This window comes from Cervus canadensis, chromosome 1 (genome assembly GCF_019320065.1).
Source record: "Cervus canadensis isolate Bull #8, Minnesota chromosome 1, ASM1932006v1, whole genome shotgun sequence".
NCBI classification, from domain to species: Eukaryota; Metazoa; Chordata; class Mammalia; order Artiodactyla; family Cervidae; genus Cervus; species Cervus canadensis.
In genome coordinates, this window is record NC_057386.1 from 74695713 (window position 1) to 74714000 (window position 18288).

Consider the following 18288-nt stretch of genomic DNA (forward strand, 5'->3'; position numbering starts at 1 on the left):
GGTTGGGAAAATCCCCTGGAGAAAGAAATGGCAACCCACTCCAGTATTCTTGCCTGGGAAATACCATGGACAGAAGAGCCTGGTGGGCTATAACCCCTAGGGTCCAAAAGAGTTGGACATGACTTAGCAACTAAACCACCTTACCACACTTAGATTTATTTCCTGAGTGTTAGAGACCTCTGAAAACACACTCATGGGCAACCCAGTTATCTGTAGACTCCAAGTTCAAGATGCCTTTGAGAGGCAATTAAGATAATGGAGAAATCAAAGCAATAATAAAGAATGCAAAAAGTGAAAAATCAAGACAAAAGAAAAAGTCTACTCTTTTAATCATCAACACTATATACAAACTGAACCACGTATACCTTCCTAAAAATTGGTAGAACATTTTCTTTAACTCATTTTAATGTGGACATAATGGATTTTCCTAGATATTTTGTCTCCACTTATTTCTCTCATTACTCACTTCTTCTCAATGAATTTTATCCATAGTTATTTGGAATTTCAGTCCCAGGGTCAAGATCTTTCATATTGATAAACATTTTTTTCCACAATGATGTTCAGATACCACTTTCTTAGACGTTTGGATATAATTTCAATTATGTTTTCAAAAATTAAATTTCAATTACTTTATAACTATCTAGCTGTTATAAAGCTGAATATTTTGGCTATTGTCTTAACAACGGAAGTCTGCAGCAAAAACAAATACTTTTCTTATTTTGAATATGCTGTCCAAGTGCTCAACCCCTTTCAGCATTTTTTAAATTTTTCTAAAGCCATAAAGTCATCAAATGTTGACTCCCTCCTTTGCCCTCTTGCCTTTTCCTTGGACTTCAAAAAAAGTTTGCTTTTATTCTGAAGAGATCCACTTCCCTCCTAACCAGAATAACTCTCAAGGCATCTGAAGCCAGTTCTGGATAGATAAAGATATGAAAGTAGATTATAATCCATCCTCTCTTCTTTTATACATATTGCAGCACGCCAGGCCAATTCACAGGTTTCATGTGTATTACTACAATTATAACCTAAGCAATTCTTTGGGCTTCCCTGGTAGTTCAGCTGGTAAAGAAGCCACCTGCAATGCAGGAGACCCTGGTTCAATTCCTGGGTCGGGAAGATCCCCTGGAGAAAGGATAGGCTACTCACTCCAGTATTCTTGGGCTTCTCTGGTGGCTCAGATGGCAAAGAATCTGCCTGCAATGTGGGAGACCTGGGTTCGATTCCTGGGTTGGGAAGGTCCCCTGGATGAGGGCATGGCAACCCACTCCAGTATTCTTGCCTGGAGAATCCCCATGGACTGAGGAGTCTGGCGGGCTACAGTCCATGGGGTCTCAAAGAGTTGGACAAGACTGAGTGACTAAGCACAGCACAGCACAGCACAAACAATTCTTTAAGACTTAGATTTCCCCAATTATTTTTCAGGGAAGGGCACACTGACTCCACGGACATGAATTTGAGCAAACTCTCAGAGACAGTGAAGGACAGGGAAGCCTGGCGTGCTGCAGTTCATGGGGTCACAAACAGACACGACAGAACAACAACAATAATTCTTCCACTGGCATTCCATAGAATCACTGGCACATCGTGATCCTAAAGGCAGACAGACTTTCAGTCAGTTCTAATATTGTTTTTAGTTCTCTAAAGACAATGTAGCCACTTGAAGCCTACATGTGGGACTTCTATACCTGGCCCTTGGTATAACACTGCTTGCAAATATTCATTCCCTTGAACAGTTTATGTTTGTTGTTGAAGATAAAATAAAGATGACTAAGAAATGAAATGAATCCTTAGACAAGTTGGCTTTATTGAGGAAAAAAACTGGCTTTATGACCTCATGGAAAGGCAAATTCCTTCAAACAGGAAAATTCCAAAGTCCAGTCAGATGCTTGGAGAATTATGATCTCATTGTGGTGACAAAGTATTATACTTTGTCTTACTTTTTCTGGCTCAGAGTTCAGAAGACCTTTTCGAGGGAGTAAAATTTTCTCTGCTTTGCAAAACTACACACTCTTAACTAAAGGAAAAATCCCTTTTACTCTGGCCATATCAAATGCCATTCAACTGAGAAATTAAGAAAGCACCATTGTGGTCATTTAGATGAGGTGTGTGGCTTCTGTTAGCTTTCTGTTTCCAGGGAGAGCAGCTTTAGTAATATCCACACTCTTAACCTGAGAAACCCTGAAAAATCAGGGCCCAGCCACCAGCAAAGACAATAACCATTTAAGAGCACTGCTTTATGCCTGCAATTTGAATTCAGTGCCTCTTCTGTAGAAAGCATGCTCTTTTTCTTATTATGCTGTAATGTGGATAAGATGTCTGTGGTTTTTCATTCTCTAATAAACTCTGGGACACCAAGAGCTTACATTGAAGACTGGATTTCTTTTCAGATAAGATGTTTAAAGCAATGCTATTAATAATGCTGTGTATAACAGCTGCCTCTATTTATTCATAAATAGAGCATAAACATCTTACTTGTCGAAAGGAGAGGATTTTCTTTTACTATAAAAAGATAATTAATTCAGGCTGAATAAACTTAATGGTGCATTTGCCATCTGGGCAAAGCAAACAAAACACCAGAATAAAATTGAGTGAAGAAAAAATAATCAAAATATGGAATAAAAATACATGCTTAAACTCTGTTTTGATTTCCTTAACAACAAATAATTTTCCACCCCAAGTATTATGCTCATGACTCTCTGAAAAGAAATATAAAAGACAATAAGGCATAGAAAAATACACAGTTGAATGTGGACAACAATTTCAGGTTCATTTCTTTCCTTCTTTTTGGTCTCTAATATATTACAAACATAAGCAAAATCTTTCATAGGTTCTGCCTCTCTTCACCTTTACCTATGAGGGACAAAAACTCTTATCAAATAAGATAGTAAGATAAAAGTGCTTTGTGAATGTTTAAGCACCATGTATGGATGTGAGAGTTGGACTATAAAGAAAACTGAGCGCCGAAGAATTGATGCTTTTGAACTGTGATGTTGGAGAAGACTCTTGAGAGTCCCTTGGACTGCAAGGAGATCCAACCAGTCCATCCTAAAGGAGATCAGTCCTGGGTGTTCATTGGAAGGACTGATGCTAAAGCTGAAACTCCAATACTTTGGCCACCTGATGCGAAGAGTTGACTCATTTGAAAAGACCCTGATGCTGGGAAAGATTTAAGGGGACAACAGAGGATGAGATGGTTGGATGGCATCACTGACTCAATGGACATGAGTTTGAGTAAATTCTGGGAGTTGGTGATGGACAAGGAGGCCTGCCGTGCTGCGGTCCGTGGGGGTCGCAAAGAGGCGGACACGACTGAGCGACTGAACTGAACTGAAAGCACCACTATACTATAAGAGGATCATATTATTTTCAGCAGCATCTGTGTGTCCTAAAGAGAACAGAATACTAGGGTGAGGGGTCTTTGACTTTATTAAATCAACTCAGAAAAACTGAACCTGGCTGATGACCATGATCTTTAAAACCCTTGGAAAGATGATACTTGTCATGTGGAACAATCACTGTCTGACATTCTTGGCTTACCTTTAGGCTCTTAGCTGTCACTAAGATTCAGAAATGTTGCTTCTTTCATGTTATCTCCTTTAAAAAAATCAGCTTTTGTTTCTTCCAAGACACTGTCCAGCCTGATCCCATGAGTCCCTTATTGCATTGCTGAAATTGTGTGTTCAGATTCCTCTCTCTCCACCTGGTCCTGCTGATCTTGCTTCTTTCCACTTCTCACTTTAACTGTGCCCGATTGAGCGCTCTCTTTATATCCTGGTGCCTTCCTTTACCCTATTTTTCTTAATGAGAATGAATGGCCTCCATTCCCTCAAACAATTTTCATTAAAAAATGATGTAAAAAGTCCTTCTTTCGAGAAGCCTCCCCAGTGTTCATATTTGGACCACACATCAATACTGACCGTCCGGGGATCCCAATGCTAGACTTAGGTGCTAATCCTCACGACACTGGCCTCTCAGGTCAGAGGTACTGCAAACAGTTTTGTTGGTTTTGGCAGTGAACAAACAATTACTTGCTAAAGTTGATTTCTATCAGGTGTTGCGAAGAATTCGTTAAATAACTGCAATCATGAGGCCCATGTAAGATGATGGTATTACAAATAATTTTATTAAGCTGAAATTTATTGGTAAGGCAATTTTGACTCTGACTCTTCTTTCAAAGGCAGAAACAGTACTTCATATATTTTTCACATGTGTCAGAATAAGACTCCCCTTTTTTGGAGTATAATGAAAAACTTTATCAGAGTCTATGAGACCAGTTGATACCTATCTTACCGGCTTCCTTCAGTGCTTTCTGTGACCCTAAGCCTTCTGGGCTTCCTTCTGCTCTTTGAACATGCCATCATCCTTCCTGAATGAAGGTTTGTCAGAGTGTTTCTCTGATCGATTCTTTATAATTCATAGCAGAGCTCAGATATCACTGTCTCAAAGAAGCTCTCTGACACCTTGAATACACCTGCTTTTCTCTTCATATGCCCAACTGGTGCCCTTCCTGGAACTTAAAATACCTGAATAAACACTTGACTGATTAATTTGATAATATGACTTTCCTGTTGGAATGTAAACTCCATGAGAACAGAGATAATGGCTGTCTTATTCACAGATGTAACTGTGATGTAACACAGCATAAAGTCCACACACAGTAGGTTTTCAATAAATGGAGTTACAGCGTGGTTGATGGAAGGAACTCCTTAATGATAAAGGTGATGAGGATAGACCACCTGGAGACTGACCCTGGATTCTCTGATGATCACTTTCTGGGACTGTTGATACAATTTGTAAAAATTAAAGGTACAATTTTCAAATCTGCTTCTGCGTTAAAAAGAAAATTTAATTTCTCCAACAGTTAACTTAGTTTGAAATCCAGGATTAAAGTAAAATATAGGACAAAATTGTGACTCCTTATTAATGATTCATTAAGTTTTCTATGTTGCATCAGGGAGATTATACAATTAGGGGAATTCTCAATAAAGCTAAAGTTTACCTTGCATAATAAATTCCTCAGTGAAGATGAAATTTAGTCATCAGATATTCAGAAGCATTGAACCAAATCTCTATGGAAATGGGATTTCTTCTGGGCAAAATATTTATACATGACATGCAAATGTTAATCGTGACTCACATACGAATAGAGAGAGCTTATACTAAGCCTGATATAATGCAGATGAAGGGGAAAATGCATTTTCAGTATATTTGTGTGAGTGGGAAGAGGAGAAAGATCAATCACATTCCTTGATTTTTGTATCATATGTCAGTTTGATCTTAGGAGCCATTGACTTTGATGGACAGAAACAGTAACACATCAAAACATATAAGTCTTTCTCACAACATAACAACAGCAACAGCAGCAAAATAAAATAATAGCACAGATTCTCTGTTCTAAGATAAAGAATGAGAGCCTATAAAACTAAACTTGTGATTGGGCTTTAAAATCTCTGGGCTCACAAATTATGTATTGGTTCTATTTGTATTCCTTGTCCTCTGCCTTCTAGTCCTTTTTGCTTATTGCCAGGAAGAGTATACAAATAATATCCTCTCATGTATCTTTTTCTTTTTCTGAAATTAAGAAAAGGCAAGAATGTAATTTATCAATATGTCTTTGGGCTGTAAACCTGATTTTTATTCGACTTGCCTTTAGTATTTGAGATCCTAGGCCTATGAATTTATGCTTTCTTTATTATATGTAACATAAGACAAATACAGTCAGCATTTAAGGCAGGCGAGACATTAACATTGCATTCCAGTCTAGGCAAATAACATTGGGCTGGTTAATTAAGGAGAACGGCTCAAGAAAGGAAATTTTTGAAACACAAATGAAAGACTAATTTGGTAAGAATACAAGCATGAAAAATAAAATTTAGATTGTTTTATGTGATTGCTTTCTTTCTTAAGTTAGCTAAGAATGTTTCAAGAATTTGCACATATATGCTTTGAGTTTCTTAAGATTAACTGAAGTGATCCATATTAAGTAACTAATGTGGGAGGAATTCTAATTTTGAGCACTGGAAAATGCCAAATTTTAAACCCACTCTGTGCTTATATAACCAGAATAGATTACTGGTCACCGTAAACTGCTATTGGTAAAGTGACCACCATTATGGTTTTCCTTCCTCCATCCCAACAAGCAGTGAAGGGAGGCTAACATTTGTGTAAGGACTGGACTGGAAACTTGCAGTTAAAAATGGCACATTTTTCTACTTTCCATCAATAAGAAGGCTAGGGAAAAAAATAAAACCTTAAAAATGTTTCATCTTATTGAGAGTAGAGTGGAGCAGGCCCTCCCCTTTCATTCAGGCCAGGGAGCTGAGATAGAGCTCCATCCACCGTGGAGAGTGTCCTGATCCCACCCTGCCCGACCAGAAGGACTGGACACAGCTGGTGGTGCAGACCAATGGCACTTGGGCCAAGAGGCAGGTGGGCAGAGCTGACTTTGCCGAATAAAACCAGTGTCCCTACTCTGTAGAGAAACCTGGGGGTGTGGGTTAGCTTGAGTTAAGACAAACAGAAAAGAGCTTTACTGACTTTAGTGCTGCTTCTCCCACTGCATCCTGGCAAGGATTCTAGTTGATGGCCCCACTCATTGCTGAATACAGCCTTCAGCCTGTCCTACCAAGAAGCCCTAAGCGGAGCACACAGGGACGTGTGGAGCCCATTCAACAGCCTATGTACAGTGGCACTTGGCTTCCCCGTCTGCAGAGCAGAACTAGTGGCCTCACCTGATCAGGGAATTCAGTGCACACTTTGGCTTGATTTCGGTCCTCAAACAATGAGCTGTGCAGGCTCTGGGTCCCATTCTGCTGCCAGGATAGGGAAACTAATTTATAACCTCATGTGCTACTGACAATGGTACCCATTCCGGACCATCTAGAAAGTCTGACCAGAGGATGTAGGCAACTGCAGATCCCATTCTACAGCCGCAACTTGTTAGGAAACCAAGTGAGTGGTCCTGTCCAGCTGAGCTCAGCCAGTGGCACGTCCCATCAAGCCCCATACTCAAAGTTGCCTTGCTCCAAAACAGACCATAAAAGCAGCTCCTATCTGCACAAGGACATGAGCAGCAGACAAATCCAGAAACCCAATCCGAGCTGATTGTTGAAGAACTATCTCTGCCAAAGCAACCTGTGCAATCTGGAAAAGGAGCCGATTACTCAATGCACAGACACTAAATTAAAGAATCAAAGACCATAAAAAAATCAGGAAAACATGACACTTTCAAAGGAAACTATTAAAGCTTCAATAAACCCTAAAGAAATTAATAAATCTATGAATTATCAAAGAATTCACAATAATCCTCTTAAGGAAGTTTAGAGACAGGCAAGTAAATGAAATTAGGAAGACAGTGCATGAATACAACATTTCTTGTTTAGATAAGGAACTAGTAGCCTTCAAAACACAAACCAAAATCCTAAGTTGAAAAATGCAAAAACTAAACTTTAGAATTCAATTGAGTTTCAAAAGTATACTCAACCATGCAGAAAAAAGAATCACAACCCAGAGGATAGGACATTTGCTATTCCCCAGTCAGAGAAGCAAAAAGAGAAAAGAATGAGAAAGCATGAAGAAATCTTACAGAAATTATGGGATATCATGAAAAGAAACAATATTTGCATTATGGAAATTCCAGAATGAGATGAGAATGAGAAAAGAATAGAAAATGTATTTAAAGCAATGATGGCTGAAAATTTCCTGAACCTGGGAAAAGAAATGGGCATCCAAATATATGAGGTGCAAAAGATCCTAAGTAGGTTAACCTGATTAGGGCCGCACCAAGATAAACTATAATTAAATTGTCAAAAGTCAAAGACAAAAAAAGAATTTGAATAGAAGCAGAAAAGAAGTTATACACAAGAGAACTCCTATAAGACTAGATGATTCCTCAATAGAAACTTTTCAGGCCAGAAGAGAATGGAATGACATATTCAAAATATTTGAGGTAAATAACTATCAACCAAGATTTCTACACCTGGCAAAGCTGTCCTTCAGATACAAAGGAGAAATAACAAATTTCCCGAACAAACAAAAGCTGAGGCACCTGCCTTATAAGAAATACTAGAGGGAGTTTTTTGAGTGAAAGAAAAAGAATGTTAGTTAACATCATGGAAATATAAAAAAGTAGTACAGCTCTCACTGATGACAGTAAATTCATAGTCATAGTGAAATTTTGTAATATGGTAATAGTGGTGCATAATTCACTTACAGCTCTAGTTTAAATGTTAAAAAGAAGCCAATGTAGTAAACATAACCATAATTACAATCATCTGTTATTTGTTACAAGATATAAAAACCATATAAATTGTAACAGCAATATCTAAAATACCCGAGGGAGAGGAAAATTGTAAAGTTTATGAGTTATTGAAGTTAGCTTGTCATTGGTTTAAAATAGAGTATATAAGTTTAATATATTTTATGTAAGCCACATAGTTATAACAAGAGAAAGTCCTGTAGTAATTACAAAAATAACAAGATAAAGAAGTCAAAGCATTCTGATACCAAAACATACACATACACAGATAGAAAGATAAGAAACAAGGAAATATGAACATACAATGCAATCAGGAAATGATGAACAAAATGGCAATAGTAAGTCCTTACCAATCAATAATTACCTTAAACATAAACAGGTTAAAATTTCCAATTAAAGGACACAGAATGACTGAAGGATTTTTTTTTTAAAGATGCAAAAATATGCTGCCTACCAAAAACTCACTTTAAAGTTACACATAAATTGACAGTGAAAGGATGGAAAAATATATTTCAAGCAAATAGTAGCAACAACAGAAAAGCAGGGCAGAAACCAACACAATATTGTAAAACAATTATCCTCCAATTAAAAATAAATAATTTTTTCTTAAAAAGTAGGCATAGCTATACTTGAAAGACAAAATGGACTTTAAAATCAAAAGTTTCTTAAGACAAAAAAGGGAACACAACATACCAGAACTTGTGGGATGTGGTAAAAGCAGTTCTAAGAAGGAAGTCCAGAGCAATAAACACCTACACCAAGAAGCAAGAATGATTCCAAATAAAAACCTGACTCTATGTCTTAAGGACCTAGAAAAAGAAGCAGCTAAGTCCAATGTTGACCATCTGGTGATGTCCATGTGTAGAGTCTTCTCTTGTGCTGTTGGAAGAGGGTGTTTGCTATGACCAGTGTGTTCTCTTGGCAAAACTCTATTAGCCTTTGCCCTGCTTCATTCCGTACTCCAAGGCCAAATTTGCCTGTTAACCAAGATATCTCTTGACTTCCTACTTTTGCATTCCAGTCCCCTACAATGCAAAGGACATCTTTTTGGGGGTGTTAGTTCTAGAAGGTCTTATAGGTCTTCATAAAACCATTCAACTTCAGCTTCTTCAGCATTACGGGTCAGGACATAGACTTGGATTACTGTGATATTGAATGGTTTGCCTTGGAAATGAACAGAGATCATTTTGTCATATTTGAGATTGCATCCAAGTACTGCATTTTGGACTCTTTTGTTGACTATGATGGCTACTCCATTTCTTCTAAGGGATTCTTGCCAACAATAGTAGACATAATGATCATCTGAGTTAAATTCACCCATTCCGGTCCATTTTAGTTCGCTGATTTCCTAAAATGTCAGTGTTCACTCTTGCTATCGCCTGTTTGACCACTTCCAATTTACCTTGATTCATGGACCTAACATTCCAGGTTCCTATGCAATATTGTTCTATACAGCATTGGACTTTACTTCCGTCCCCAGTCACATTCACAACTGGGTGTTGTTTTTGCTTTGGCTCTGTCTCTTCATTCTTCTTGGAGTTATTTCTCCACTGATCTGCAGTAGCTGGCCTGACTGGCCTCCAGTACCGGCCTGGGGAGTTCATCTTTCAGTGTCCTACCTTTTTGCCTTTTCATACTGTTCATGAGGTTCTCAAGGCAAGAATACAAGAATATTCAAGTTGTTTGCCTTTCCCTTCTCCAGTGGACCACGTTTTGTCAGAACCCTCCACCATGATCTGTCCATCTTGGGGGGCCTGACAGGGCATGGCTCATAGTTTCATTGAGACAAGGCTGTGGTCCATGTGATCAGTCTGGTTAGTTTTCTGTGATTGCAATTTTCAGTCTGTCTGCCCTCTGCTGGAGAAGGGTAAAAGGCTTATGGAGGCTTCCTGATGGGAGAGACCAGCTGAGGGGGAAACTAGGTCTTGTTCTGATGGGCGGTACCATGTTCAGTAAATCTTTAATCCAATTTTCTGTAGATGGGCGGGGCTGTGTTCCCTCCCTGTTATTTACCAGGGGCCAAACTATGGTGGAGGTAATGAAGATAATGGCGACCTCTTTTACAAGGTCCCATGCATGCTCTGCTACCCTCAGTGCCCCTGAAGGAGACCGTAGGGCCTGGACTCCATCTGTTCAATGCTGGCCATGCTCCACCGCCTTTTCCATGGACTCTGAACTCTCTGCTCAGTGCCTATGGAAACGACATACCAACAGAAGGATAAGACCCCCTCTGGACAAAGGAATCTTGAGAGTCCTACCTAGGTTAGTCATCACCTAAGAGAAAACATATACTAATCACCCCTGTCTCCGGACAGGTCATAATTTTTTTTTTTTTTTCTGTACTTATCAGAGTATAACCTTGGGCTTATTGATTAATGACCAACTGTTTACTGTTTAAGCACATGACACATGAGTGACGGGGCTATTGTGATTGTATCTACCTTTCTTTGTGTATACAAGTTTCAAGGAATTTAGGGAGATGGGTTTGAGCACATACACATAGTGTATAAAAGATTTTCACAGAAGCTGGTCAGGGTCCTTGGCTAAGAGGAGACTCTGCCTTGGGCCCCCTGGTGTAATAAACTGCACTCCACTATTCTGCATCGTCTTTCTGAGTGAGTTTGTTTCCTGGAACACATGGCTACAACACCCCCAGCCCTGCAGCAGGTCACTGCTGACCAACGCCTCCGCCGGAGACTCCTGGACACTTACAGGCAAGTCTGGGTCAGTCTCTTGTGAGGTCACTTCTCCTTTCTACTGGGTCCTGGTGCATTCTTTGCAGCCAAAGATGGAGAAGCTCTATACAGTCAGCAAAAACAAGACTGGGAGCTGACTGTGACTCATTATTGCCAAATTCAGATTTAAATTGAAGAAAGTAGGGAAAACCACTAGACCATTCAGATATGACCTAAATCAAATCCCTTATGATTATACAGTGGAAGTGACAAATAGATTCAAGGGATTAGATCTGACAGACAGAGTGCCTGAAGAACTATGGACAGAGGTTCATGACACTGTACAGGAGGAAGGGATCAAGACCATCCCCAAGGAAAAGAAATGCAGAAAGGCAAAATGTTTGTCTGAGGAGGCCTTACAAATAGCTGTGAATAAAAGAGAGGTGAAAGGTAAAGGAAAAAAGGAAAGATAAACCCATTTGAATGCAGAGTTCCAAAAAATAGCAAGGAGAGATAAGAAAGCCTTCCTCACCAATCAATGCAAAGAAATATAGGAAGACAATGGAATGGGAAAGTCTAGAGATCTCTTCAAGAAAATTAAAGGATATCAAGGGAATATTTCATGTAAAAATGGGCACAATAAAGGACAGAAATGGTATGGACCTAACAGAAGCAGAAGATATTAAGAAGAGGTGGCAAGAATACACAGAAGAAATGTACAAAATAGATCTTCACAACCCAGATAATCATGATGGTGTGATCACTTACCTACAGCCAGACATCCTGGAATGTGAAGTCAAGTGGGCCTTAGGAAATATCACTACAAACAAAGCTAGTGGAGGCGATGAAATTCCAGTTGAGCTATTTCAAATCCTAAAAGATGAGACTGTGAAAGTGCTACACTCAATATGCCAGCAAATTTGGAAAATTCAGCAGTTGCCACAGGACTGGAAAAGTTTAGTTTTCATTCCAATCTCAAAGAAAGGCAATGCCAAAGAATGCTCAAACTACTGAACAATTGCACTCATCTCACACGTTAGTAAAGTAATGCTCAAAATTCTCGGCTCTCTGCTCCTGCCCGTTCGACAGATAGCCGTAACTTTCGTGCTGTGCCAGCCGCATCTCTGAGACAAGATGGTGAAGGTCGGAGTGAACGGATTCGGCCGCATCGGGCGCCTGGTCACCAGGGCTGCTTTTAATTCTGGCAAAGTGGACATCGTCGCCATCAATGACCCCTTCATTGACCTTCACTACATGGTCTACATGTTCCAGTATGATTCCACCCACGGCAAGTTCCACGGCACAGTCAAGGCGGAGAACGGGAAGCTCGTCATCAATGGAAAGGCCATCACCATCTTCCAGGAGCGAGATCCCGCCAACATCAAGTGGGGTGATGCTGGCGCTGAGTACGTGGTGGAGTCCACTGGGGTCTTCACTACCATGGAGGAGGCTGGGGCTCACTTGAAGGGTGGCGCCAAGAGGGTCATCATCTCTGCGCCTTCTGCTGATGCCCCCATGTTTGTGATGGGCGTGAACCACGAGAAGTATAACAACACCCTCAAGATTGTCAGCAATGCCTCTTGCACCACCAACTGCTTGGCCCCCCTGGCCAAGGTCATTCATGATCACTTCGGCATCGTGGAGGGACTCATGACTACCGTCCATGCCATCACTGCCACCCAGAAGACCGTGGATGGCCCCTCCAGGAAGCTGTGGCGTGATGGCCGAGGGGCTGTCCAGAACATCATCCCTGCTTCTACTGGCACTGCCAAAGCCGTGGGCAAGGTCATTCCTGAGCTCAACGGGAAGCTCACTGGCATGGCCTTCCGTGTGCCCACCCCCAACGTGTCCGTTGTGGATCTGACCTGCCGCCTGGAGAAACCTGCCAAGTATGATGAGATCAAGAAGGTGGTGAAGCAGGCGTCAGAGGGCCCTCTGAAGGGCATTCTAGGCTACACTGAGGACCAGGTTGTCTCCTGCGACTTCAACAGCGACACTCACTCTTCTACCTTCGATGCTGGAGCTGGTATTGCCCTCAATGACCACTTTGTCAAGCTCATTTCCTGGTACGACAATGAATTCGGCTACAGCAACAGGGTGGTGGACCTCATGGTCCACATGCCCTCCAAGGAGTAAGGTCCCCAGGCCCCCAGCCCCAGCAGGAGCACGAGAGGAAGAGAGAGTTCCTCAGCTGCTGGGGAGTCCTTGCCCCACCTCGATCCTCCACCACACTGAGAATCTCGCGACCTCCACAGTTTCCATCCCCAAGGCCCTGAGGAAGGGGAAGGGCTTAGGGAGCCCTGCCTTGTCGTGTACCATCAATAAAAGTACCCTATACCCAAAAAAAAAAAAAAATTCTCCAAGCCAGGCTTCAACAGCATGTGAACTGTGAACTACCAGGTGTTAAAGCTATATTTAGAAAAGGCAGAGGAACCAGAGATCAAATTGCCAACATCTGTTGGATCATGGAAAAAGCAAGAGAGTTCTAAAAAAACATCTACTTCTGCTTTATTGACTATACCAAAGCCTTGACTGTGTGGACCACAACAAACTCTGGAAAATCTTTAAAGAGATGGGAATACCAGCCCACCTGACCTGCCTCCTGAGAAATCTGTATACAGGTCAGGAAGCAACAGTTAGAACTGGACATGGAACAACAGACTGGTTCCAGATCGAGAAAGGAGTATGTCAAGGCTGTATATTGTCACCCTGCTTATTTAACTTATATGCAGAATACATCATGAGAAATGCTGGGCTGGAAGAAGCATAAGCTGGAATCAAGATTGCTGGGAGAAATATCAATAACCTCAGATATGCAGATGACACAACCTTTATGGCAGAAATCAAAGAACTAAAGAGCCTCTTGATGAAAGTGAAAGAGGAGCATTAAAAAGTTGGCTTAAAACTCAACATTCAGAAAACTAAGATCATGGCATCTGTTCCCATCACTTCATGGCAAATAGATGGGGAAGCAATGGAAACAGTGACAGACTTTATTTTTTTGGGCTCCAAAATCACTGCAGATGGTGACTGCAGCCATGAAATTAAAAGACACTTGCTCCTTGGAAGAAAAGCTATGACCAACCTAGACAGCATAATAAAAAGCAGAGACATTACTTTGCCAGCAAAAGTCTGTCTAGTCAAAGTGATAGTTTTTCCAGTAGTCAGGTATGGATGTGAGAGTTGGACTCTAACAAAACCTGATCACCAAAGAATTGATGTTTTTGAACTGTGGTATTGGAGAAGACTCTTGAGAATCCCTTGGACAGCAAGAAGATCCAACCAGTCCATTCTAAAAGAAATCGGCCCGGAATATTCATTGGAAGGACTGATGTTGAAGCTGAAACTCCAATACTTTGGCTACTTGATGGGAAGAATGAACTGACTCATTTGAGAAGACCCTGATGCTGGAAAAGATTGAAGGTGGGAGGCAAAGGGGACGACAGGATGAGATGGTTGGATGGCATCATGGACTCAATGGACATGAGTTTGAGTAAACTCCGGGAGCTGGTGATGGACAAGGAGGCCTGGCATGCTAAAGTCCATGGGGGTCACAGAGTTAGACACAACTGAGTGACTGAACTGAACTGAAAGCCAGAAAAGGACACTCATCAGTGTTAGTCGCTCAGTTATGTCCAATTCTTCGTGACCTCAGGGACTGTAGCCCACCAGACTCCTCCATCCATGGAGTTTCCCAGGCAAGAATACTGGAGTGCATTGCCATTTCTTTCTCCAGGGGATCTTTCCAACCCAGGAATCGATCCCAGGTGTCCTGCATTGCAGGCAGATTATTTACTGTCTGAGCCACCAGGGAAACTCCAGAAGAGGACACTACTACATAAGAAAACAACAGACCAATATCCCTGATGAGTATAGGTACAAACATTCTCAATAAAATACTGTTAAATAGAATTCAGTATCACATTAAAAGGCTCATATAACACAGTCAAGTGAAATTTTTCTCTGGGATAAAAGAATGATTTAACATACACACATACAAATCAATCAATATGATATAGCACATTAATAGAATGAAATAAAAGAACCATATGGCAATTTTAATAAATGTAGGAAATTGGATTTGAAATTTAACATTCATTCATTCATGATTAAAAAACAAAAAACTCCTAACAAATTATGCATAGAAGGAACATATCTCAACAAAATAAAGGCAATATGTGACAAGTCCCCAGTTAACATCATACTCAATGGTAAAAGGTTGAAAGTTTTTCCTCTAAGATCAGGAATAAGACAGGCTGTCCACATTGCCACTCCTATTCAACAGAGCACTAGAGCAATCAGACAAGAAAGAAAAAGTTATCAGAATTGTAAAAGTGAAGTTGCTCACTTGTGTCTAACTCTTTGTGACCTTATGGACTGTAGCCTGCCAGGGTCTTCCATCCACAGGTTTTTCCAGACAAGAATACTGGAGTTGATTGTCATTTCCTTCCAGGGGATCTTCCTGACCTAGGGATTGAATTCAGGTCTCCCACATTGCAGGAAGACTCTTTACCATCTGAACCATGGGGAAGCCCCCCAGAATTGTAAAGGAAGAAGTAAAACTGTCTATGTTTGCAGATGACATGATTTTATATGCAGAAAATCCCAAAAACTCAACCAAAAAAGCTGTTAGATCTAATCAATGAGTTAGTAAATTTCCAGAATACAAAATTAAAATATAAAAAAAGCACTTTTGTGCTTTAAGAAGTTCTTCACTCTCAGAAGTAAATAATCAATGGCTGAGAGAAATAAAATTATAATCTTTAGTTTGCTGGAAACAGAAAAGCACATTTGGAAAACATTTACTGGAATACAAAGAGGATGGATAAAAATCAATTTTGCCTGTTGTCTAGATAGCTGTTTCATTCTTCAGTTGCCAACTTGAGCATAAATTGATACTCAAATTAGAAGTTTGACTTATCATTAATCAGAGGAATAAGTACAACTTCATCTTGATGAAGTCTGGTATAAGAAACAAAAATTCAAATAAAAAATCATCCCATATGTGTCATTTTTTTGTAGGACCTTAATATAACTCAGTAAATCATATAATAAATTTCTACAAAGGACACAAGCTTACTCATCCTTATTTTTAATGGAAATTTTTTGAAGAGAAAACATTAGTTTAATGTCACAAAAATGTATTCCCATACCACTGGCAACACTTCTCATGATTCTGTGTTGTTGTTTATTTACTAAGTCATGTTCGACTCTTTTGAGACCCTGTGAACTATAGCCTTGCCAGGCTTCTCTGTCTATGGGATTTTCCAGACAAGACTATTGGAGTGGGTAGTCATTTCCTTCTTCAGGGGATCTTCCCAACCCAGGGATCAAATATGTGTCTCCTGCTTGGTAAGCGGATTCTTTACCACTGAGCCCCCTGGGAAGCCCACTTCTTAAAATATTCACATCTAAATTCAACTTAATTTTAAGATAGCAGTTTACATCTGAATTGTAAAATTTTCCTTTTATGCATGTAGAAAATGTTTATTAAACTGTCTAGGGGACTAGAACCACTCCAGTTAATTAAGCTATACTACATCCACTGAAATTTTAATATATCAATAAAGGATTTGTTATAGTTCAGTGACTAAGTTGTGTCCGACTCTTTGTGACCCGATGAACTGCAGCATGCCAGGCTTCCCTGTCTTTCACTGTCTCCTGGAGTTTGCTCAAACTCATGTCCAATGAGTTGGTGACACCATCCAACTGTCTCATCCTCTGTTGCCCCCTTCTCCTCCTGCCCTCAATCTTTCCTGGCATTAGAGTCTTTGCAATGAGTTGGCTCTTCGCATCAGGTGGCCAAAGTATTGGAGCTTTAGCTTCAGTATCATTCCTTTCAGTGAATATTCGGGTTGATTTCCTATAGGATTGACTGGCTTGATCTTGCTATCCAAGGGACTCTCAAGAGTCTATTTTTTTTTTGCTGACAAAGCAAGAGATTTTTTTTTTTTTTTTTTAGTTGGAGGCTAATTACTTCACAACATTTCAGTGGGTTTTGTCATACATTGATATGAATCAGCCATAGATTTACACGTATCTCAAGAGTCTTTTACAGCACCACAGTTTGAAAACACCAGTTCTCTGGCACTCAAAGCTTTCTTCATGGCCCTGTTCTCATATTTGTACATGACCACCGGAAAAATCATAGCTTTGACTATATGGATCTTTGTTGGCAAAGTGATGTCTCTGTTTTTTAATACACTGTCTAGGTTTGTCATAGCTTTTCTTCCAAGGAGCAAGTGTCTTTTAATTTCATGGCTGCAGTTACTGTCTACAGTGATTTTGGAGCCCAAGGAAATAAAATATATCACTGTTTCCACTTTTTCCCCACCTACTTGCCATGAAGTGATTGGACCAGATGCCATTATTAGTTTTTCGAATGCTGAATTTTAAGCCAACTTTTTCACTCTCCTCTTTCACCCTTACCAAGAGGGTCTTTAGTTCCTCTTCACTTTCTACAATTAGACTGGTATTTTCTGCATATCTGAGGTTGTTGATATTTCTCCTTACAATCTTTTTTTTTAATTTAAAACTTTTTTTTAATTGAAGGATAATTGCTTTACAGAACTGTATTGTTTGCCAAATATCACCATGAATCAATCATATCAGTCTCCTGGCAATCTTGATTATAGCTTGTGATTCATCCAACCCAGAATTTCACATTATGTACACTGCAAATAAGTTACTTAAGCAGAGTGACAATATATAGCCTTGACATAGTCCCTTCCCAATTTTGAACCAGTTTGTTGATCCATGCCTGGTTCTAACTGTTGCTTCTCGACCAGCATACAGGTTTCTCAGAAGGCAGGTAAGGTGGTCTTGTATTCCTATCTCTTTAGGAATCTTCCACAGTTGGTTGTGATCCACACAGTGAAAGGTTTTACTGTGGTCAATGAAGCAGAAGTAGATGTTTTTTTCTGGAATTCCCTTGCTTTTTCTATGATCCAACTGATGTTGGCAATTTCGTCTGCCTTTTCTAAATCCAGGTTGCACATCTAGAAGTTCTCAGTTCATGTACTGCTGAAGCCTAGCTTGAGGGATTTTGAGTATTACCTTGCAAGGATATGAAATGAGTGCAGTTATAAGGTAGTTTGAACATTCTTTGGCAGTACTCTTCTTTGAGATTGGAATGAAAACTGACCTTTTCCAGTCCCCAGGCCATTGCTAAAATTTCCAAATTTGCTGGCATTTTAGAATTTTAAATAGCTCAGCTGGAATTCCATCACCTTCACTATGTTGTAAAGAACAATATTGCATAGGAACCTGGAATGTTAGGTCCATGAATCAAGGTAAATTGGACATGGTCAAGCAGGAAATGGCAAGAGTGAACATAGACATTTTAGGTATCAGTGA

At 40.0% G+C, this 18288-nt stretch overlaps 1 protein-coding gene across 1 annotated transcript; it reads left to right on the forward strand.

Annotated features, from left to right (window-relative positions):
* The first annotated feature begins 11998 nt into the window (after nucleotides 1-11998).
* On the forward strand, nucleotides 11999-13287 carry LOC122452169 (glyceraldehyde-3-phosphate dehydrogenase-like). The gene has a single exon (XM_043485609.1). The coding sequence runs from the start codon at nucleotides 12067-12069 to the stop codon at nucleotides 13066-13068; it is 1002 nt and encodes a 333-aa protein (XP_043341544.1). The 5' UTR covers nucleotides 11999-12066; the 3' UTR covers nucleotides 13069-13287.
* The last annotated feature ends 5001 nt before the right edge of the window (nucleotides 13288-18288 follow it).